The following is a 22,303-nucleotide window of genomic DNA, read 5'->3' on the forward strand; positions in this document are numbered from 1 at the left end:
ATATCGTCAAATAATCGAGATCTCAATTTCAGTGAAAATAATCGTGATTATCATTTTTGCCATAATCGAGCAGCCCTACTTTCTGCTATGTTTTTTTTTTCTTTTTTTCTGATCTTTCCTTCAGAAAGGTCCAGAATGTAAAATCCATAAATCAGGTAGATGCATTTGGTAAAAACCTCACATCCTGTAATTTCTGCTTGATGAGCATAATCCTAAGCAAGTCTTTGTATGCTCATGCTCAGGTAGAAGAGTGGTTCTCCTTATTCAGACTCTCCGTTTCTGTATCTGTGTTTGTGAGTTTCAGCAGAGCCTGCGTCTGCTCACTGGTATTTTCTGCATTCTGGTCTTCTACTCCAGGAAAACCCACCGAATCCTCGTCCTGCTCTGAGCTGCTGGGCTCCAAATCAGGATAAATGAGAAGGAAACAAGCTGCAAGAAAGCCAAGGAAAGAACCCCCAGAGGCCACAATGGGAATGACACGCACACTGCCAACTGCCTCTACCACAGATCCAAGTGCTGATGCAACCAAAATCTGGCTGATGTAAACCTGAAAGAGGAAATGCTGTAACCAGACTATTTACAAAAACCTAAACATGCTGTTTCACTTTTGAACGTTTCTCATTTTGCTCAATGTAACCTGAATTTATGCATCAGGGTCAGCTTAATTTATATAGAGTATATTATAATAGAGTACTTACCTGGCAGGTTAAAATAGCGCAATCAATCCCAAAACCTCTTCGAGTGTTTTCTGGGCTGTGGTTAATGTACTGAGAAAAGAGACATGACAGGAAAGACTGTAACTATACTGAAACGACTGATGTTTCTAACTGAATAAATGGGGAAGAGGCTCAAAACAAATAATATAACAGAGTAATTCATTAAAGTGGTTTAATTAAAGTATTGCATTAACTGTTTAGGAACTATAAAAACTGGAGCCATTTATACACACATCAATCATTTTCAAAAGCTCAAAAGTAATTGGGGATATTAACATAATTTTAAATATAAGGATTGTTTTTAATTTTTGTGATTTGACGCTATATAAATAAAATTGAATTGAACTGAATCACAGCACATTTGGTCAAACAACCTCAGAATTGACCATAATGGTTTTAATATGCACCAGGAATATGAGTGTGATCATACCTCTTTGATTTCATGGTACTGGCCAAGTAATGCATAGGGACAGTAGGAGATACTCATGGAGATGATGCCCATGCTACTGATCATCACCATCGCAACATAGACATTAGGGAAGATTGCCATGACTGCAGTGCCTAAGATGAGAGAGAATCCGATCCGTATGTAACTTTACAGAGGCTAACAACATTTATACTCATATTTCAACTTTTCTTATAAGTCAGCTCACCGACTGAGAATCCCAGAGTTCCAAGAATGTAAATGACCCTAATGCTCAGATCAAAATGATCCAGATACTTCTGAAGGATGGCTGGGTGGAGAAAAACTGTCATTAGCTGAGTAGTTAGCTGAATACTTTTAAAAAAATGAAGCTGCTTGAGTTTTACCGGAGCAGACAGCAGCAGTAGCAGCATAAACCACCAGTCCCCAGCAGCCCATCTGTACTCCTTTGTGATAATTTTGTAGCTCTGTGGAATTGGCTGGTGCCTTAAAGAAAATAGGGGAAAAAAGCAGAAACACTGAACACTTGACTTCCACTGACATTTTAGTGCTTTATACTCATAAATTGTCAGATGTGGTAAGCTGCTTGTCTGTTCTTATACAGCAGCAGTCCTCAAACTTTTTCTGGAATGCCTGCCTTCAAATGACAAATAATGATAGAAAAGGTTCAACTTAGTTTCACTTTATACGTTTTCCTTGCAGGAGCTTTGTGGCCTCCCAGGGTGAACCACTGCTTTACTGTGTGGTTTCCAAGGAATACAAAATACCAAAATGATGTCAGGTAATGCTTCAACAACAATACACACGGGGTTTGGAAGGTGTGTGTGTGTGCTTGTGTGTATACCTTGGGGTCTCCTTGGAAAATAACCTGCCCCATGAAATCTGTATAAAACACAGCTTCAGCTATAATGGAGAACCATGTGAGCAGGTGACACACACATAATCTCCAGAGCTGACTGGGCATCTAGAGTGAAAGAAATACAGACAGTATTTACTACTGGAACATCAGTCATCTCTGTTGACATAACCCAGTGCTGTAGTAAAAGAAGAGAAAGAAAAAGAAATTCACCTTCAACATGGACAACCACAGCAGCCGTACACTCCCACCCTTGTCTGTTCCTCCCTCACTGCTGGAGCCCTCAGATGACAGACTGCTGGCTGAAAGCTGCAACCGTCGTCTGTCTGTATGCCGCTGGATGATGCTTAAATCATTCAAACTTCGGGACGTGGTGATTGGCTGAGTGCTGAAATGTCCTGTGCGTCGCACTCGATGCCGTTGTGCTCCCACTGGACCATAATATGAAAAAGTAAATGAGGGCTGAAGAGAAAACCCCCCCCACCAAAATCAGTTTTTACACATCTGCAAAATAACCTATGTTGTCAATTGAAGATAAAACAATAATTTAAACCATACTTGTCTGTAGTAGATGGGTCGGCGTGGCCGTGTACTGGATGTATGGTTTCCCGGCTTGGTGCCATGGGTTTTCATGACACTGGGGAACTCAGAACCATTGGCAGGTTTGGCCTGCTGGGACAGAAGAGAGAGGCAGTGTGGTACAAATTACTGAAGGAAACTGAAGGTATCGGGCTTAATGTCTGAAAAAGATGTCTTTGAAGAGGTAGAGTAGTATCATTATCAATAGGTTGATAATGATACATAATTTGTGGGAGTACACTGTTTGTCTCAAATTTACTATAAGCTAAAAAACAAACAAAAACCATATTTGATCACAGCAGCCATTTTACCTGTTTCAACTGGGAATCCTCTGAGCCCCAGCTGGTCTGCTGGAAAGACGGATGACCATTTGCTGGATCTTTAAGTTCAGGTAAAACTGAACTTATAGGCGTCACGTCAGCCATCCCATCAGGAGGGGGTTGTGGTCTGACAGAAGGTGGGGCTTCAGCACAGGAATCTGATAGTTTGAAAACATCTTCAAGGTCTCCTTGCATTTCAGGTTGAAAGTTTGTCTCTGACATGAAATTTTGTGTGTCTGGGTCAAGGTCTGCATCTAACTCAATTGTAGCATCTGGCATGGCTAAGACTGAATCACTTTTACTCCTCACTCGCTCCACAGCAAGAAAGTCAATTTCCCCTTCCTTAGGATCTGATTCAGGGTCATCTCTAGATCGAGCTTGAGCAGAAGCATCCTCTTCTGTAATTACATCCAGTGTGCGGCCAGCTGGCTTCAAAGATACCTGGCCAGTAGAGTCCCCATTTTCTGTGTCTTTAACCTGGTTTGATGGACTGAAGGGCTGCTCAGGGATACTGAACATGTGCAGTGTGACAGAGATCATAAAGATGATGGCTGCAAACATGAAGAGAACCTGCTCCTGTGATTTAAATGCTTGGCCCAGAGCTGTGCCAGTCCAGTCTAGACCTCCAAGCATGTATCCTACTGCTCCACCAAGCCCTAAAGAGACAGGTATAAAGGTATTAGTGTAGCATTATTATTTGTAAATATGTATGGAGGGTTGTGCAACTGTAATCCTAACATTATGCATGTATTCAGATTTGATAATGTTCAGAAAATTCGCTTTTTGCATCCATGTAAACACTCAAATAACACAGCCCCCATCTTTCCTCCACTGTGTCAAACAGGTGAGCCTTCAACTTAAATTTCATTCTGGGAAAGAGGACGAAGTAGCTGTAGTATGCATGGTGAACTGTGTGTTGGTGTCCAGACATCTAAGAATGTTGACAGTCTGATCCCCGCTGAATGAATTCCTGGTTCACAGTCATGTGAATATTAAGAACAAAATCCCCCAAAATCTACATAGACTTACCAGCAGAGAATGCATGAATGTTCAGCGCCATATCTTGCTCATCTGTGTCTGCAACATCCAGCAGATAAGCTCTGATTGGTCCCTCTGAGGCATCAGCGCAGAAGTCCAGCACCACTACGCCCAGCACAGTAAGAACGATGCCGATAGTATGCTTATTGGGAGTGTCGCCGACGGAAAGGCCTGAAGAGAATACCACAAAATATACATAGACCGGATTTGCTGAACTGCATTTTTTATGATTTGTTAGCAGATTATCTCCCTTGAAGCCTTCCACTCACCTATTAATGAACCATTTAAAAACAGTGCTACTCCCAGCAGTACACCTACACAAAGACCCAGAATGAATGGTCTTCTCCTGCCCCATCGCAGACTACAGTGGTCACTGGCTGAGCCAATCAGAGGTGTGAAGAGGAGACCCAGGATAGGACTGAGAAACCAGGTTAAACTGTAATACTTTTCAGGAAGACCTGGGAAATACACACAATTGATTCATTCAAGTATTTTCAATTACACTAAAGCTAATATAAGAATTAAAAAACAACCACAGCATAGTGAAGCACATATATACACACACACACGCATACGTCATCCAACATAAAAAACCAAAATAAATGAGACGGAATAGACTGTGTTTCCAAGTTATCCAAAAGCCTGTGAAGATAGGTAGGTCTTCAAGTTGAGTTGAAGATTTCCAAAGAGAAGGAGAACTATATAAAAGAGGGAAGACTGTTCCAGAGTCTTGGAGCGTCAACAGAGAAAGCCCTGTCACCTTTAGATTTTAAGTAGGAGCGTGGGACCCACTTAAGTATCTGACTGGAGGATGCAGAGTTGGAGTGGTTAAGTGCAGGCTAAGGAGATCTGAAAAGTAACCTGGAGCAAAGCCACAGACAGCTTTAAAAACCAATTACAGAACACTGAAATCGAATCTGACCTAGTAACACTATGCAGAGTGTTACTAGATCTGGGGGAAAACAAATTTTTAAGATGCATTATTATTATTGATAAGATGTATTATTAGTATTACTAGTAGTATTATTGAGACCTGATATGAAACCTTATACTCATGTCCCTCAATTTTCTGTTTAAAAATGTTATCACACCATCAAATAGTGAACTACAGATCCTCACAGATGCCAAGTAATTGCACCAAAATTTCAATCTGGTCTATGTTCTGGATGACAACTTTATTGTCATTGGCTATTCTATACTACAGCAAAACCCTGTGGGATCTTGCAAATTTTTAATCGATGACAGCAATCTAATCTGATCCGATCTAAGAGCAAGTGTTTTTTTTTTCTGACAGGCCACAAAACTTAATACTTAATGTATTACAATCAAATGTAAGTAAATGTCTCATATCTGTCACTTTATTTAGGCAGTGGTGGGAATAAAACATACTCTGCAGAATTTAATACCTTTATCTGTTATTTTCATTTTGACGCAAGGCAGTATTCGTCCATTGTCTATACTTTTAAATATTGAGATCTATCAGGCTTTGGCTTTAGATATTTGTATTTTGACTCTTTTGCAAACCAGTTTTTAACTTTCACTAAAATAAAATAAAAATGCTGACAAAAAACTCACATTTTTGGGGGGTAATAAATTACTTATCTACCAGGCTCTGTTTTGAATAAGTTAAGTCAAAGTTAAGCCACATTTAGATGCCTGTCATGCAGGAACAGGCAGAGAACTTTTTCATTATGATTTCGATACACAAAGGGCAAGTTTTCCCATGTTTTAATAATATCACATGACTTGCATTCCACAGCTGAAGAAGCACTAGTGCTTTTCCATCATCAGTGGTTTTTAAGTTAGCAGAAGCATTTTTGGTAATATGGTGGCCAGTTGTTTTTACCCATTTCAAAACCGGAGAGGCATTGTCATTTTTACTGTACATAAACTCTAAAAGAAGTGGACTTTTAGGTTTAAAATCTGATGAATTATGTCAGCTGGCTAACTGAGCTGGATAATTCTCATGGGAACATTATGCTCTGTTCCTGCCTTCCTTCTCCCTTAAGTCAACAAAAGCGAATATAACTTTCTCACAGCATGAAAAATACCTCTCTTTCCATCTGTCTTTTCCATTACTGCTTATTTCCTCTTCAACAGACTTATGCAGCAAAGCTCAGAGATGCTTTATACACTTTTTACTAAAGAAGTAGTTATACGTGAGTGTGTCTCTGTGTGTCCAATACAAGTATATGAGGAAGAAAACTCAAAATGTTTGTCTGAGCTAAAAAATACACACGCAGTAAGTAAAAGCATGATAAACCCATGAGCCAAGAAAAACCATGTCTATACTTCACTTAAGTTTTAGGTTACAAACATAACCTGTGCACTGTGAACAAAGAAACATGAACAAAGTTGTGTACCTGCAACAAGTTAATAAAACACATTTAGTGTGCTTAAAGGCAATGTCAAACAGTTTTCTAAACACATGTTCAGTCAAGCACCCTGGGATTTCAACAAGCTATGGATGCGTTTATTTGGCAATAATCAAAGGTAAGTTCAAAATTACAACCTGTCCCAGCATAAAATGAACTGCACTGCACTTGCTGAATGTTTGTTTTAAAGGTGTTGGCTATGGCAAAGTAAGCAAGACTATGACTGGTAAGACAAAACAAATCCTGATGTTTCACCAGCTCAGCATTTTCTTTCAGTCTCAACACAATCGTTTACACGTGCTGAAGCTTTAAAAAGCAAAGAAAAAGCATAAAGATTTCTCCTTTTCTAATGTAATTAGCTTAAAAATTATCCATTCCAAAAAATAAGTGAGGCTGATTCAGTTCAATAACTTTAAAAAATCCTATGTCAGTAGTCCATTGTCATCTATAACCAATATTGCATGGTAGATCATTTAAATTCAACAGGTTTAGCAATAAACTCCATTGGCATATGAAAAAATAACTACCCAATCAGACACGTTAATTAGAATCAGTCAGTCTTATCATGTTGTTAATGGAGCAGAAAAGTGAAATGTGCTGTGTTAAACATTCTTCTCATACCTAACCAGTAAAAAATGCTTTTGTTCCAGTTCTGTTATGGTTGCTAACTTGACATCAAACCACAAAGCTCCCCGCTTGAGTAGAGATAGGGGCTACATGATACAGAAGAGCAGCCCTGAAACCATGAATTGTGACAACAATCAAATTCCACAAAGTCACCACTGTTACCTGACTACTACCACAACCACAGACTGATGTGCATCTGGTTTGGATAACAGTGGTTAGCTTCACTGCAAATCAAATCCAGCTATTGTTATATAGATAGTGAACCAAACACAGCTGCTACACTGCAACCAATCTTCAAGTTTTTTGACAGTGAATAGGAGAATGCTGCCACAAATATGTCACTAAGATAAATAACTAGTGGATAAGGAAAAAACTACAGATTATAGGTACTGCCAATGCCAGTTTGGAAGCATCTTATGGATCATTTTTATGAACATGTTGGTGTAACACAATTCACCTTAACAAGATGCACAAAAAATATCAGTAACAGAAAGTGACATTATTAGAAAAAAAAAAAAGTGCCCGTCTGCCTTTATGTGTTAAACTGTGTTGTGTCTCCTACCTATTTGCAGCAGAACTGGTGTTACCAGGGCGGTTTCCATTGCGTAGCAAAACTCACGTCCAAACATCACTGCCCCGTGCATTACCCAGCGATGCAGAGGGATTCGTACTCCTCTGCCTTCCTCATCCATGTCTGTCTCATTCTCACTGTCATATGCTTCTTCTTCCTTGGGTCTTCTGATCTCTGGAAGACGAGAAGCATCTCCACCCTCAGCTGCCATCTCCATTTCAGTCTGGTTTGACTTCAGGGGAACCATTTGCTTGTGGCTGTTATAAATCAGTATATATGTCTTAGTGCCACAGTTTTTCCTATAAATGCAAGCACAATCTTACCATCTTATCACTGTCAAAAAGAATATGTAATAGGCATAGTTTTCACCTTGGGATAGGCAGGGAAGAGTGTAAGAGAGGGAAGGTGGGGTAATAAGCGTTTTATGGTCTCCAGCAGATGTTTGTGGTGGTGACCTGCAGTGAACTCCTGAATAGATCTGTGACTGTGTTTGCTGAAGTGTGTGCACTTTTGGCTGTATGCATGAAGTGTGGGCAAGTCCAACTAAGAAAGGGTTAAACAGGGAAACCTGTTAGTGCATTTTCCCAAAAATCTGTTCAGTCTCCAAATGCTGATACACAAGTCTTATTAAGTAGATTTTTTTAATGAACTGTTATTTCTGCAAGTAAATTCTAGGAATGAAAAAAAAAAACACACACACACACCACTGTCCTAGACAGGTGCTGTAGCAACATCTTCCTTATATTGATTGTATAACTCCCAAAGCCACTACCCAAAGAGATAATACCTCCCTTAGTGATAAGATGATGTTGATGGAGAGGGTGGTCAAACACATCAATCCATACCAATGCACAAGTGTCCAATTTGGTTCAGATCTGGTGACTGTGAAGGTCATAGACTCCTAGCACTCTCATATCTACCATCATCCTGGAAGAGATCAGTGCCCATAGGATTTTTTTTTCTTATCTTACAACTCTCTTTTCAAGGGGAATAAGTGGAACTAGACACTGCCAACAAAAGGCCCAAGAGTTCGAACAGAGACACCTGATTCCCTCAGTCTAGGGTTTGAGAGGTTCACCCCATAATGGGTTTGTATAACTTAAGCAGTAACAAATGATTTACAATAGGTATAGGCATCATAGACTCAAATAAAGGGCAAAACGATCAAAAAACCTTACTAGACTGAATTAACCCAAGTTTGCTCTGTTAAATCCAGTGACATCGCCACTATCTAGAACCTTTAAGTCATAAAAGCGAAATCAGACGCACGGACAAGAGCCACATTATGAAACAAACTATTATTACACCACTATTGCTGTTGCGTAAGTGGAGCAGAAAGCAAGCAGATCCTATTGAGACATACCTTACAAGAGAGCATGGCAAAGCCCATTTCTTTCTATTCTTTACTTATTCATTTTCTGCCTGACTCTTCTGAGGTGAGCAACGTGAAAAAAAAAGCTTAGATCATGTATAAGTTAATGTTTGATGAGAGCCTTGTGCAGTTTTCTGTCATTTTCACAAAGAGACAGATCAAAGTGTTTTTGTGTTTAGTTAGTAATCCGAACAAATTAATGTAGAAAGGTAACTTTTTTTTTTTAACTTCCTCGAAGTGTGTGAGCTGAATTCTTACAGGACTGTGTGTACACGTGAAGGTCCGGGGGGCTCGTTGGAGCAATTATGACATGTTTTCCTCGGGGAAAACTCTGCCTCACCTGAACTACCTGCCAGCCTAGAGTTAAAAAAAATAAATAAATATATTAAAAATTCTTTGCCGTTTTATGCGAATAGGCGCACAGCGATAAAAGTGTATTCTCGTCTGGACTGAGAGGAAAAACACCAGACTTCAGGCGCATTACCGTTAACCTCACTTTGACTGACGCTAAAGTTACCTTAGCAAGCTAGGCTTGGCTAATAATAAGCAGCTAACGTTATCGAGTTAATAGCGGAGAAACCCACTTTCATGACAGACATGAATGTGTAACGTACCTGAGATTTTACAACGCTGTGGTAAAGCTTAGCCAGTTCCGCATTGTGGAAAACTTTTATGACGTGTTAGCACAAAAAAAATAATAAGAAGAAGAAGGAAAAAAAACTCACTTCTTTAGGTTTGCAATTCAGCTAACCTTTGCAAGCTAACTGGGTGACCATAGGGTTTACTACACTCACCAATTTCAATGGTTTCCACAGTAACACAGCGGGGCGTGGCCATCAGAAAACCTTCGTGACGTCAGCAAACGCCTCACCTACGGATGGTGAGGGGCTAACATGACATAAGTGGAACCAACTGCATGGAAAATTGATGGATTGATAACATGAAGAAATTAAAATATGTCAACAACAATGGACCTCAAGAACTGGAAAAAAAGACAAAGTCATAATGGAGGATATTTATTTATTTATTCATAATTAATTAATTCATTTACTCTTTCGTTTATTAGCTAGCATGCTTTCGACTCTTCCAAGAACTTGGTCCTATAGCTCTATATGTGTTCCTATATGTTGTTCCCAAATCATTGCCTTTGACTAACTTGGCCATTAATTCGGTTAATTTCCTCCCTAAAACCTCTCCAATATACATTTATTGTGATCTAGAGCTTCAAAAAAAGGCTCTGAAGATTGATTAATTAGAAGCCATTAGTTCTTCAGGCTATTTAAAATCGCATAATATTATACTCTGTTGTAAAAATAAATAAATAAATAAACAAACAAACAACCCTGTGCTTTCATTCACAGAATCGTTGATTTCAGTCGTCCGAGCTCGGACGGTTTCCAGTGCGCTCAAGTTTCTTTCGGGCTCGTTCTCCATTGGTTTTTTCAAAGAATGGGCAATGCTGCTCCCTGGTGTACATCAGTAGTTACTATTCTCTAATATGTTCTGATTATATTACTTGTTTTAGTGATTGAGGAGGAAAATGCCCTCACTATTACAGAAAGACAAGAAGAGAAAACGTATTTAATATACTTTTTAAATTCCCATCTCAGTTTCTGAGCTGGTTAAAGATTGCATTGGATTAGAAATTAGTATATATCAGAGGAACAGCACAAGTTGAGCTGTTTGGGGACAAAGTTCGAGAGGCAAGGCTGAGATGATTTGGACACATGGAGGGCAGAAATGGTGGATATACTGGACAAACAATGCTGATAATGGAACTGCCAGCAGGAGGAAAAGAGGAAGACGTCAGAGGAGGTTCATGGATGTAGTGAAGGAGGAAATGCTGACAGAAGAGGATGTTAGATATAGGGTGAGATGGAGGCAGATGATCCACTTTGTCAACCCATAAAGAGAACAGTCAAGAGAACAAGTATTTAAAATGAGCTCAACCTTAAATATCAGGAGCAGCAATACTGATCCATATATCACTGATGGGAAATATTTTGGTGCAGGATGAGTACTTTTACTTTTGAAACACTTAATGTACAGTTTTCCATGATACAGTTTAATGTGCAGTCAGATATTTTCTAAGTGTTTTACTGCTTCGTTTGCTAAACTAATAGTTCTAAAAATGGTAACGACTCTGCTCGAAAACTTAAAGGAACACTTTGAAAACACACCAAATCTCAGTGAGGAAAAAAGAATCATGCTGGATGCCTGTACTGATGTGAACTGGGTAATGTGTTAGGAAAGAAAGGATGCCACATCGTGTGACAGAAATAAAAATGATCAACCGACAGAGGACTAAATTTAAAGACACCCTAAAAACCAAATTGAAAAAATGATGTAGCAGCCTAGTCCATTTTCCAGAAATTTCATTGTAACAATTCCAAATGTTACTCAGTATGTTGTATGGCTTTATGTATGGCCTGTTTGCATGCATGCCTAACAAGGATGAGGAAACTTATGGTGCCTTGGAGGATCTCCTCCCAGATCTGGACGAAGGCATCACTGAGCTACTCGACAGGACAGGACAACTTGGATGGACATAATATCCCAGAGGCGTTCCATTGAATTTAAGTCAGGTGAGCGTACTCAGTGGTATCAATTCTGCAATTCAACCTGCATGAACTGCCTGCATACTCTCACCACATGAGGCCAGGTATTGTTGCCCACCAGGAGGAACCCAGGATGCCTTGCACAAGTTTGGGGTCTGCGAATCAGTTCAAGGATTTCATTTTGATACCAAATTTCAGTCAGGGTGGGTAACCTAGCCTGTAGAGGTCTGTGCATCCCTCCATAAGCCTTTTCATGCCTGACCCATCCCCAAACCAGTCATGCTGAACAATGTTAAAGGCAGCATAACATTCTCCATGGCTTTTCGAGAACCTTTCATGCCTCAGGGTTAGTCCTCAGGGTGACCCTGCAAGAAAAGCTCAGGGCAGCAGTGGCGAACCTGCAAATTTTGATATTATACAGCAAGCGTCAATTAGGCTCCAATGTCCTGACAGTAAGCACAGGGCCCACTAAGTAAAGCTACCCTCATTAAGTTTGTTTGTGAGTGATTGGTCAGAGACATTCATACCACCTGCTAGTGGTCATTTTGTACGGTTCTGGCAGTCTTCTTCCTGGTATCTGCTTTTTGCACAAAGGAGCAGATACCAGTTCTGCTGATGGGTTAAATACTTTTTAAAGCACTTTCCAGCTCTTCTAATGTAACTGCCTGTCTCCTAGAATCTACTTCATGCTCTTGAGTCTGTGCTGGGAGACACGGCAAACCTTCTGGCATCCTGGAGGATTGGACTACCTGTGCAACCTCTGTAGGGTCCAGGTAATGTTGTATGCTACCAGCAATGACACTGAGTCTAGTCACATGTAAAAATGATGAAAAAAAAAAACAGCCAGAAAAGATGAGGAGGGAAAAATGTCAGAGGCCAAGCACATTTTTTTGAACAGTGTATTAAAATGAAAACTATAGAAAGAATAACATTTTACAATTCTTCAGCCAGGAAGAGTCCAGCAAGAGGCTGTGAGCACACTGTTTTAGTCTGGTGCAGTTTGTCTTGTTAAAGAGTCTCTGCTCACCTTTCTGTAATAGTGACTACACGCCACTGATTAATCTGCATCTTATTTCTGTCCAATTGAATGGCAGAAATAAAAGGAAAACAGACAACACTGGAATATTTACCATTTTATTGAGACATTTTCTTGTGTAGTTTCTAGTAATATCCATAGGGCAGTTGGCTAAATTGACCAAGTGTCTATAGACATTGACAGATGAAAAGTCAGTCCAGAGGAATAGCGATGTTTCTTGGTGTGATGAAAAACAATATCTGCATGTTATTGTGTTGGCACTCATCATTGGAAAAAACAATGGCAGCACTGAGTGTCTGTGTTGAGTTCTGCTGGTCAGCAAGTTGGAGAACTCAGAACTTTAACTGTGCCATCCCTGTAACTTTTAGTTTTATGTACCCTTTGTCAAATATTTTACAGTGCGCGGTCCTTTCCCATGTTGCTGCTCTGCAGTGATCTGGGAATCTTGGTCATCAATATAACATTATTAGTTATGGCGTTGGCCGTCCCTGCTGAGGCTTTAGAGCTGTGCTGCATACTGACAATGTCACCACTGGTCTGCTCGGGCTCTGCGCGGCGGAAAAGATGTCTCATAGTGGCCTGGAGACAGCAGGAGAAGTAAATTATTTGGAGAATCAATGAGTAAAAAAATGATGATGGATATATCACACCTGAAGGGACAGGTGGGTGTGGAGAAAAGAAGAAAAATGTCAAGTTAGGTAGAAGAATGTGGAGGAAGAGAATAGGAAAAGTACTTCAGTCTTACCTGGAAATTATTTGTAACAAAACAGTAGACAACAGGATCCATACAGCTATTCAAACTGCTGAGGGTGACAGTTAGATGGTACACTATCACATGGTGAGGCATGTCAGGGTAGAAGTATACCACCACCTGCAGTACAAACAGGCAATGCCAAACGTTCCCATGAAAGCAAATACATTTTTATCATAAGCTCAAACAAAAACATTAATTTCATTAATATGTTCATTGCGTTTTACTGTATTTTCTTAAAAAATGTTTACTGTTTTTATCTTTGTTGTATTTTATTAACATTTTAACTTTGAGATCCTTACTATTTATACCTACTTTTGTATTCTGCTTTTTTTGATCACATTCTATTGTATTTTACTTTAGTATTTTATGTTAACTTTGCAGTCGATGACTGCCTGAAGTCTAGAAGCCATTTATATCCAAATGCTCAGTTATCTCCTGCGAGATGCTCTACCAGGACTTTACTGCAGTCACCTTCAGTGACTGTCTGTTTGTGGGTCTTTCTGAATTCAGTTTTGTCTTTGGTAACTGAAAAGCATGCTCTGCTGGGTTGACTGACTTGAGCATTGAACAATGTCCAATTTCTTTGTCTTGGGAAACACTCTGGTTGCTTCTGCGGTAAGGTCTTTGTCACCGTGAAGTGCTGTCTGGATCTGAGCAGAGAGTACAGCCCTGTACACCTCACAATTCATCCTGCTGCTTCTGTTAGCAGTCGCATCATCAATAAATACTAATGACCCTGTTATACTGGCAGCCATACATGCCCATGCCATATCACTGGCTCCAACCATGTTTGACATATAACGTGGTATGCTTTGGATCATGAGCTTTTTCTTTGCTTCTCCATACTTTTCTCTTCCCACAATTCAGGTACAAGTTAATCTTTGTGTCATCTGTCCAAATAATCTTTTCCTGCACTGTTCAGGCTCTTTTAGATGGTTTCTGACAAAGTCTAATCTGCCCTTCCTGTTCTTAAGTTTAACCAGTGGATTTGCACCTTGCTGTAAACCCTTTGTGTTTACATTCATGAAGGCGTCTCTTGATTGCAGACTCTGACAATGATACATGAACCTCCTGGAGAGTGTTAGTGAGGAAACAGTCTTCATCTGACCATAAAATTATTTATCAGGAAGTTGTCCAATTAAATTTGAGCCGCTGAAAATGGAGGACTGTGTACTGTGTGTATATATGTATGTGTATACATAAGCTTTCTGTCTTTTTAATACATGTCAATATTGGTTTTTTAATATTGTATATGTATTTATGTCTATATATTTATGTTATAGATATAGATTTTTTATGTTGCTTTATCACCTGGTAGTACTGTCTAATCGAAAATGTCGTGAACCTTCCGGTGACCCACAATGCAGTATTGTCAAGGTTCCCCAAACATCTACATAATTTATGAGCAGCTCAAGCAAAGGCTGGTTTTCTGCCTCACATTTGTTCATTTGAAATCCTTATAGAGGATAAAGTTGAAAGCATCCACAGTTTCATAAGGGAGAATACAACAATTAATACTACTTGGCCTTTTACTTTATATATACTTGTTGCAAATACTTGTTGCTCACCTGTCTAACATGAAAGGGTGTGAAACAGACTGTGAAGATGATCAGCACAGTTGTCAACAGCTGGACAGCTCTCCTTCTCCTATCCCTGAGAAAATAAAGTTAAAGATACCATTGTCTGCATGTCATCAATAATTTACATTTTATGGGATATAACCTATCCCAGGTGTCAGTGAGTCAAAGACAGACAGGTGGCCACTCACATACACACATGGAACAAACAGGCTCACATTCAAACCCAATTTCAGTTTAGAATCAACATTTAATCAAACCCTCTGCAGCTCTTTGGACTGTACGATGAAGCTGGAGTAACTGGAGAGAATCCATGTAAACACTTTAAAGTTAATGCAGTGCATCCTAAAAGTATTCAGAGCGCTTCACTTGTTCCACTTGTCATGTTACAACCTTATTCCAAAATGGATTTAATCTACATTTCACTCGATATTCTGCACACGATACCCCATAATGACAATGTGAAAAAGGTTTGCTTGAAATTCTTGCAAACAAACAACTTCAGCTTTCTTTCCCGCCATCTGTCAGTGTAATATTGGCTCTACCTACCTGCTCTGCTGCATCAGACGACGGTCTGTTAAGGCCCACATAATGCGCACAGTGAAGACCACAATGATGACAAGTGGTAGAAAGAACTCAGTGATGGTGAGAAAGAGGAGCTTTGAGAGACAGCAGCCTGTGTGCTGAAAAGCGGTGGAGAGAAAGGAGTAGGTAACCACAATGGCAAACAGCCATACAGAAATGCAAACACATTTGGCCACACTGGAGTTCCTCCAACGACGAGAGGCTTCAGCCTACAAAGACAGAACAGAATGTGTAGCCTTGTAAGTGTCTAATATTTTGTAAGCCCGACTGTGTAACCAAGCTACAGACAACACTCACCTGCACAATGGCAAGGTACCGGTCGACGCATATGCAGGTCAGAAACAGGATACTGCAGTACATGTTGACAAAGTAGCTGAAGATGTGCAGATATGAGCAGGTGATACAAGCTCCTCCACTGTAGTAGAGCAGGATGCGAGTCGGTAGAGAGAGATTCACCAAGAGGTCACTCACGGCCAGGTTGATGGTGTAGATGACTGAGGTGGTCTTTTGCTTGGTGCGGAAACAGAAAACATAAAGTGCAACTATGTTGAGCACCATGCCCACCTGAAAAACCATAAAAGTTAAAAGATATATGAGAGGAAAATTAGTAAGAGGTACTAATTTTCAACATAGAAAATTATGTGCAACATTAAAAAGCCTCCATCAAAACACCTTACCAGGAAAATAAGGGAGTTTATGACCACCAGTGCAATCCAAAGGCCATAGAAGTCATTGTAGAGCCCCTCATCTAAATGTGCCAGTCTTTGAAGATATCTTTCCATACCACTTGTGTTAGCTGGACCCGATATTTGAGGTGTATTAAAGGAAGTGTTGATGAAAAGCCAGGACTCTGTACCGTTAATGTTCATCATCATGATGATGTGCGATGAGGTGATAAGCCACCTTAATGATGTTGATGAGGATTTTGAGGATGACACGGATGATAAAGTGGAAACTGTCAGAGAGAATAATACAAGTTTTATAGATATAGATATAGACACCACGTTTATTGACAGATCCATGCATTGGCTGCATTAGTTTTCATGTTTAAATGGAAACCTGCAGTTTTGCAGTTACATCATCCCTAAAGCCCTGCCTTGCTGTACTATGTTACTTCCTGTTTCCTATGTTTGACTTCAGCATCTACAGAGAAACATAGGGACACACACTGTCCTCCTTTTCTCTGATGCTCACTCTCTCTGTCTCTGACCTCAGACTGGCTGTTGCTGTTGGCACAGGTACACTGGCATGGCTATTTTAAGCCAATATCTGATTTGTTTAACCCATTTATTTATAATGTAACTATATTTATTTATCACTACAGCAATACTCCCTGAGGGGCTGGGATTAATTCTCATTCCGGCTATTATTACAAATAAAAAATAAATATTTTTGCTCTTATTGGCAGAGATATAACCCTCTCACAAAGTACAGAAACAACATGCCATTACTCTGGACATCTAGGGACCTTTTCATTTAATCATAATAAAAAAGAGGTAGATCATTTGTTTTCTTTTCCATTTAAATAGCTCACAAAAGCTTAGATCTATACTATGAGAGTCATTTCATGGCTACATTAATTAGCCCTTGTTTGAGCTGGCCTGTGTATGTTTATTTACCTCTAAAAAAAGATGGTGAATTTTTCTCATAATTGTGATAAACAGAGTAAAACTGGGAAACTGGAAAAAATCAGTTTGTGTGTGGATAGGATAGTTACAGACTTTCGTTTAGTGTCATATCTTCTGACTGCTTAGTCCATACACTTCAACAATGGTTACTTTACTGAGACCTTTACAAGTCCAGTGTGGCAAAACTGGCTAAAGAACAACAAACCAGGAGAAAAAGAAACAAGATGAAGCATCCACTCATACTAAAATATCTGCTAAGCACATAGAGGTTATAGTGCAACTGTTGCAGTATAGAGACAGCAACTGAAAATGTAGACATTAAAGGAATAACAAGAACAACAGCTTTGAAATACATCATACCTTTTTAAGTCTTAATGTGATAAGGCCTGCTGAGACTTGTACTAATGCTAAAAACATGCTTTGTTTAATTATTTTACTTAAAGTGATTTGAGGATTTTACACATAAATCCAACAGGACATCAGTAGTGTGTTGAGATGAGGACTGTGAAGGAGAAGAAAAAGGTTACTGAATCAATCTCATGGAGAATCTACTGGCATTTAAAGCATTAAAAAAGGCCAAAGTCACGTGACGTTTCGCATAAATGAGCTGGATTTCACTTCTGTATCCTTTGTCTTCCATGACAAATGCAGTTTAATTGCTCCTGTGAGTGCCACACTGGAAAGGTTTAAGAAGCCCAGTGTATGTGATCCCTGGAGTTTGTGTTTTGTGCTCCTTGCTTACAACAAATCTCTCAGCAAAATAATCATCCGGCTGATGAAAAATGTAGTCTATTCATGCTAATGGGAATAACATGCTCAACCGAGGGTGAGGCATGAATAATGTGATTCATCTGCATGAACCGGAGCAGTCTAGCCACACAACATTAAGAGCACTGAAGGAAATAAATGAGTGTTTTCACAGTGACACCCTCTGATATTAGTCAGATTATTTGACCTAGTTCATCATTATTAACAGTGCTTACAAATGTAACAGGGAGCACTCTGAGGAAAGTTTTTATTGAGGTACTTGCATCTTTCTTTTTCTTTTATGATATATTTTCTTTTATGATATATGCACACATATGACTGTTGGGATTTATTATACATTATAACCATTAAACATTGTGTCTACTGCTTATTTTATAACTGCAAACTAGTCTGTGTATCCAAAACAGCGATAAGATACCACCTAGCACTGATCCACCCACTCCCTGTTCCTCTTCTGAGTTCTATTTTAATCTCAGCTAGCTGTCACCTAATTTAATCTCAGAAGCTCAGAATACAGGGATTCTACTTTCTTCATTTTTAGATTATTTATTTACATTGTTGCTGCTTGCTCTTGCGGGTGCACATCTTGTGTCTGTATAAAGGCACCATCTGACCTCTGTATGACCTCTGTTACTTATGTGCATCATACATATGACCACTTCTATGTTGTTTTACTATTTCCAGACCAGCAAGTGCCTGTCTCTGTGGGAACCTGGGCAGCTGTGGGGAGAACACAGTGTCAAGGTCACCCTTGAACTCTGTCACCACTATCCCATAGAAAATACACACAGATATGACAGTTACAGTTTCATAGTTTCAAGATTCCCTAAAACCACAATTTTCTGTGATTTGACCCACACGAGTGGATCTAAAATCCATCTCAACAGATGCGGGTCAAAATTAACCTAAAACAGCCTCAATGTACAAAATCTAGTAGCACCTGCAATCGTATAAATTGACTGACCTTCTCAAGTCATCACTTTTCAGGCTAAACGAATGACATTTAGGATATTTTTACTGACGTCAAATATGTAATAAAGCATGTAAGAGTTAATACATGCGATACGGCTATAACATGATTGGAATCCCTTATGCAAACCTAACAGCACGACGAGCCCATGTTTGTTCTTCTATTGCCATCATGGGCCAACAAGTAAAGCTTTATGGTAGGAAAATTAAAATGTTATTAATTTAAAATAAAATTTACTGTAGGGCTCACACTCTCTATCTGCTGTAAGCTGTGAATACGGCCTAGTGTAACTGTACTGTAATACAGCAATATTAGGCAACCCAGATGTAATCTAATGCATCACTGTTTCCATTTTATTGCTGCTCTTCTTCTTCCGAAATCAAAGACAGTCATGATGCAATGACTGTAAAATGATACTGGGAGGAAAAGAGAGGGCTCAGAGGAAGATCCGAAATAACACTGTGCAAATAAATCCTAGCAGCGTGGGAGTCTGGCTTTATGTGTGTGTGTTTGTGTGTGTGTGCTACTGATCATCTAAAAGACAGCATTCACAAACATAAATAAGGCAAAATTATGAAGTGTGATGGTGATATATTATGTTTTTTCCTAGTTTTACTTAAACCCTTCAAGTCAACTCTGATTTTAGGGACATATGTACTCGCAATTGGAGTAAAAGCTTGCCGTTGGTGTTTCAGCACACCCTGATTAAGAAACAGTTCACAAAAATCTAACTTGGTGAAACACTTCATTAAGTTTTCAATTTGTAATAAAATAGAAATTTTACATAACGTACCTGCTGAGAAAAAGGAGATCAGTCAAATGAGTAACTCTGAAGTCAACTATGATGAAACTGGGGTGTCTTTAAATCCTAATCCAAAATTCCTTCATCGTTGTCCAAGGATGCTTCAGCTTTCAGTGACCTTTGCACCTTTGTATCTTCATACCCGTTTCTGGAAGTCGTCTTTCTGCGTTAAGCAGTTCATCATCAGGTAGAGTTCCATTTCTGTTTTGTGCGTGCCGGTCGTGTCTCTCCTCTCAGGTTTTCTAATTACGAGAAACAAACACCCTCCCGTCTATCGGCCTCTCCATCTGTGTTTGTAAATCTCACCTGTGTCAGTGTGTTCTTATTTGTCTCTTCTCCTCTTTCTCCTTCTTTTTCCATCATTTTTAGTCTCTCTCTTCATTCAGCGGCTCGGGCTTAATACCTTCCTCCCTCACTCTCCAAAGCTCCCTTCAGTTTCATCCTCGGACAGGAAGTCTTAGAATGTGTTTACATTCCCGGGGACATGCATGTGCCCATATACACTATGCACACACACACCAGTGTAAAGCACAGGCATGCACACATAAAACATATTCTGTAACAAATGTTGTGCGTTTTCTTGGGGTTTTTTTTTCTGATTTTGTGACTTTCTTTCATATAAACAGAGTGCGCAGTGATGGATCCTTATATCAAACATGGCCAAAGTTTCAAAAGCTCAGTCAGTGTTTGAAGTAATCCCTGTGAACCAAAAGCTCAGGCTTCAGACTTGGATCTCCATGATGTCCAACAGAAGGAATATCTTTAACATACTCCTCTCAAGCAGAAGAGTTACATACACCTGCTGTTCACCTGCTGTTTGAGCTGAGTGGCCAGTCAGAGAAGGCAGATGTTTCAGACAAATGAACTTAGGGCATGCAAAGAGACATAGTGTAAGATACATATAAATTAGGCTCATCTGCACTTTACTACAATCGAAATAAAAAATATTGGTGGACTTGTATGAAGGAAAATTACAGGCTAAATACTGTTTGCTGTTTTTCTTCAAAGGACTTTTAAAAAATGTGTGAAAATTTGTGCGGATATGCACACGCACGTGTGTGTGTGTGTGTGTGTGTTAGACACATGAAAGCAAACTGTTGATGTCTTGTTTCTGTATTTTGTAGCTGTTTCTTAAATGTGTTGATAAATGTATAAACACATGATGGGATTGCTGTAAATGTATTAACAAGTAACAGTTACATTACAAAATGTGAAAAACTCAGTGTCTACATGTAATGTACTCATATTGATGGATGCTTTATTATTGTCATCATCTCTCCTGTAATGTGCAGCATTTAGCATATCTTGTATTTTTTATTTATAACCTAAATACAGGAAGTAAATACACTGGTCTGACTAAGAATCACATTCAAGTGTAAGACTCAGGCTGTCTCTTCATAACTAGTCCTGATTCGAGCATCCATCAGTCTTACAGAATGGGACAGGTTTAGGTCTCCTGGTTTCCTGGCAGGAGGATCATCATCACTCATAACTTGTCAGGCTAGCTAGAAAAGATCCGGAATAACGGATGCCAAGAGAAGCACCATGGATCAACCTGTTAGAACGAGCAGGGTCAGAACAGAATGGAAAGAAGTGCATGGAGCAAGGGCACGAGAACATTTTAGAGAAATACTCAGAGAAAAACATGGAGCAAATATATATGTCTGCACGTGTGGGTAAACAGAAGACAGACCGTTACAGTATATTCTTTGTGAATGTAGGCTGTTATAGAGATGGTGCATCAATCTGTGGGTAAGAGGATCTGGAAGGTGTGGTTTATATCATTCTGAACACCGATGATTCGTAACAGATGCTGACGTTTTTTGCATTTCTTACATTGGTGCAGCCATCTGCAGCAAAAAGTTAAGTCTCCTGGCTTCCTTGTTTAACAGGAATGAGAAGATTTTTTTTTAATTATTCTGTAAACAACTACATGTATCACTCATGACAAGAAGCACAAGAGGAAAACATGAACTTACTTGTGGAGTCTCTACAGAAACAATAATATCCTTAAAGATAGGAACCAAACTAGCCTTATACAATTTCCTATCAAGTCCTTAAAGAAAAAATTATACCTGTTTATTTTTATTTTTTAAGTGATTGCCTCGCATATCCAAAGCCCCCTGTCTCATCTACAGTCTAATCGCCCGTGATGATTGTTTAACCAAATGTCACACTTGAGAAACTTTATGATTTGTCCCAGACTTCATGTTTAACTCTCTGTCAACCTGACAAAATGCAGGTTCACAGCCCTGTCCTCACACCTCTGGATGACTAATCTACTAGCACATGGAGAGAAAGTGAGAATGTGACCTGGTTTTGTGCCCTTGGATAAAATAAAAAAATAAAATAAACTGTCACCGTCTTACACCGAATATTTAGCCAGGTAGGCAGTGAGCCTGATCATGGTGACTATCAGTCCTTAAACCCTGGTTTGGTAAATGTCTGTGACTAAAGATTGAAGTGTTAATGACTGTGTCTGGATGTATTATTATATCTTTGCAATTTCTACTTTTACCAGCACATCCAAACACACATTAAATAGTAACCATTAAAAATAAACTGGTAAAAGAAATAGGAGAGTAAGATTTGAGGTTATTTTGGAAAATACATGATGTATACGCGACCCTGAAAAGGATAAGCGGAAGCGAATGGATGGATGGATGATGTATATGACTCTTATTGTAATTTGGGATGCAGGTGAAGTGAAGCATTAACCCAACATCCAAGGATGGGAGTAAATTTGC

At 39.3% G+C, this 22,303-nt stretch overlaps 2 protein-coding genes across 3 annotated transcripts; both read right to left on the minus strand.

Moving 5' to 3' along the window:
• Positions 1 to 10,161, minus strand: LOC116331348 (solute carrier family 45 member 4-like). Of its 2 annotated transcripts, none has more exons than XM_031754007.2 (13): positions 9,493 to 10,161; positions 7,498 to 7,763; positions 4,203 to 4,391; positions 3,925 to 4,104; positions 2,887 to 3,551; positions 2,555 to 2,665; positions 2,210 to 2,458; positions 1,985 to 2,104; positions 1,527 to 1,626; positions 1,370 to 1,450; positions 1,147 to 1,277; positions 699 to 767; positions 1 to 547 (listed from the first exon to the last, which is right to left on the minus strand). In XM_031754007.2, the coding sequence occupies exons 2-13, from the start codon at positions 7,751 to 7,753 to the stop codon at positions 239 to 241; spliced, it is 2,460 nt and encodes an 819-aa protein (XP_031609867.2). In that variant the 5' UTR covers positions 7,754 to 7,763; positions 9,493 to 10,161; the 3' UTR covers positions 1 to 238. The 2 variants fall into 2 exon arrangements, with proteins under 2 accessions (XP_031609867.2, XP_039474967.1); XM_039619033.1 differs by having other exon boundaries at positions 2,555 to 2,668.
• A 2,476-nt stretch (positions 10,162 to 12,637) lies between these two features.
• On the minus strand, positions 12,638 to 20,841 carry LOC116331349 (G-protein coupled receptor 20-like). Its single transcript, XM_039619945.1, has 7 exons — positions 19,548 to 20,841; positions 16,066 to 16,343; positions 15,686 to 15,952; positions 15,353 to 15,597; positions 14,795 to 14,879; positions 13,218 to 13,343; positions 12,638 to 13,051 (listed from the first exon to the last, which is right to left on the minus strand). The coding sequence occupies exons 2-7, from the start codon at positions 16,261 to 16,263 to the stop codon at positions 12,866 to 12,868; spliced, it is 1,107 nt and encodes a 368-aa protein (XP_039475879.1). The 5' UTR covers positions 16,264 to 16,343; positions 19,548 to 20,841; the 3' UTR covers positions 12,638 to 12,865.
• Positions 20,842 to 22,303: the final 1,462 nt, after the last annotated feature.

This window comes from Oreochromis aureus, linkage group 11 (genome assembly GCF_013358895.1).
Source record: "Oreochromis aureus strain Israel breed Guangdong linkage group 11, ZZ_aureus, whole genome shotgun sequence".
NCBI lineage: Eukaryota > Metazoa > Chordata > Actinopteri > Cichliformes > Cichlidae > Oreochromis > Oreochromis aureus.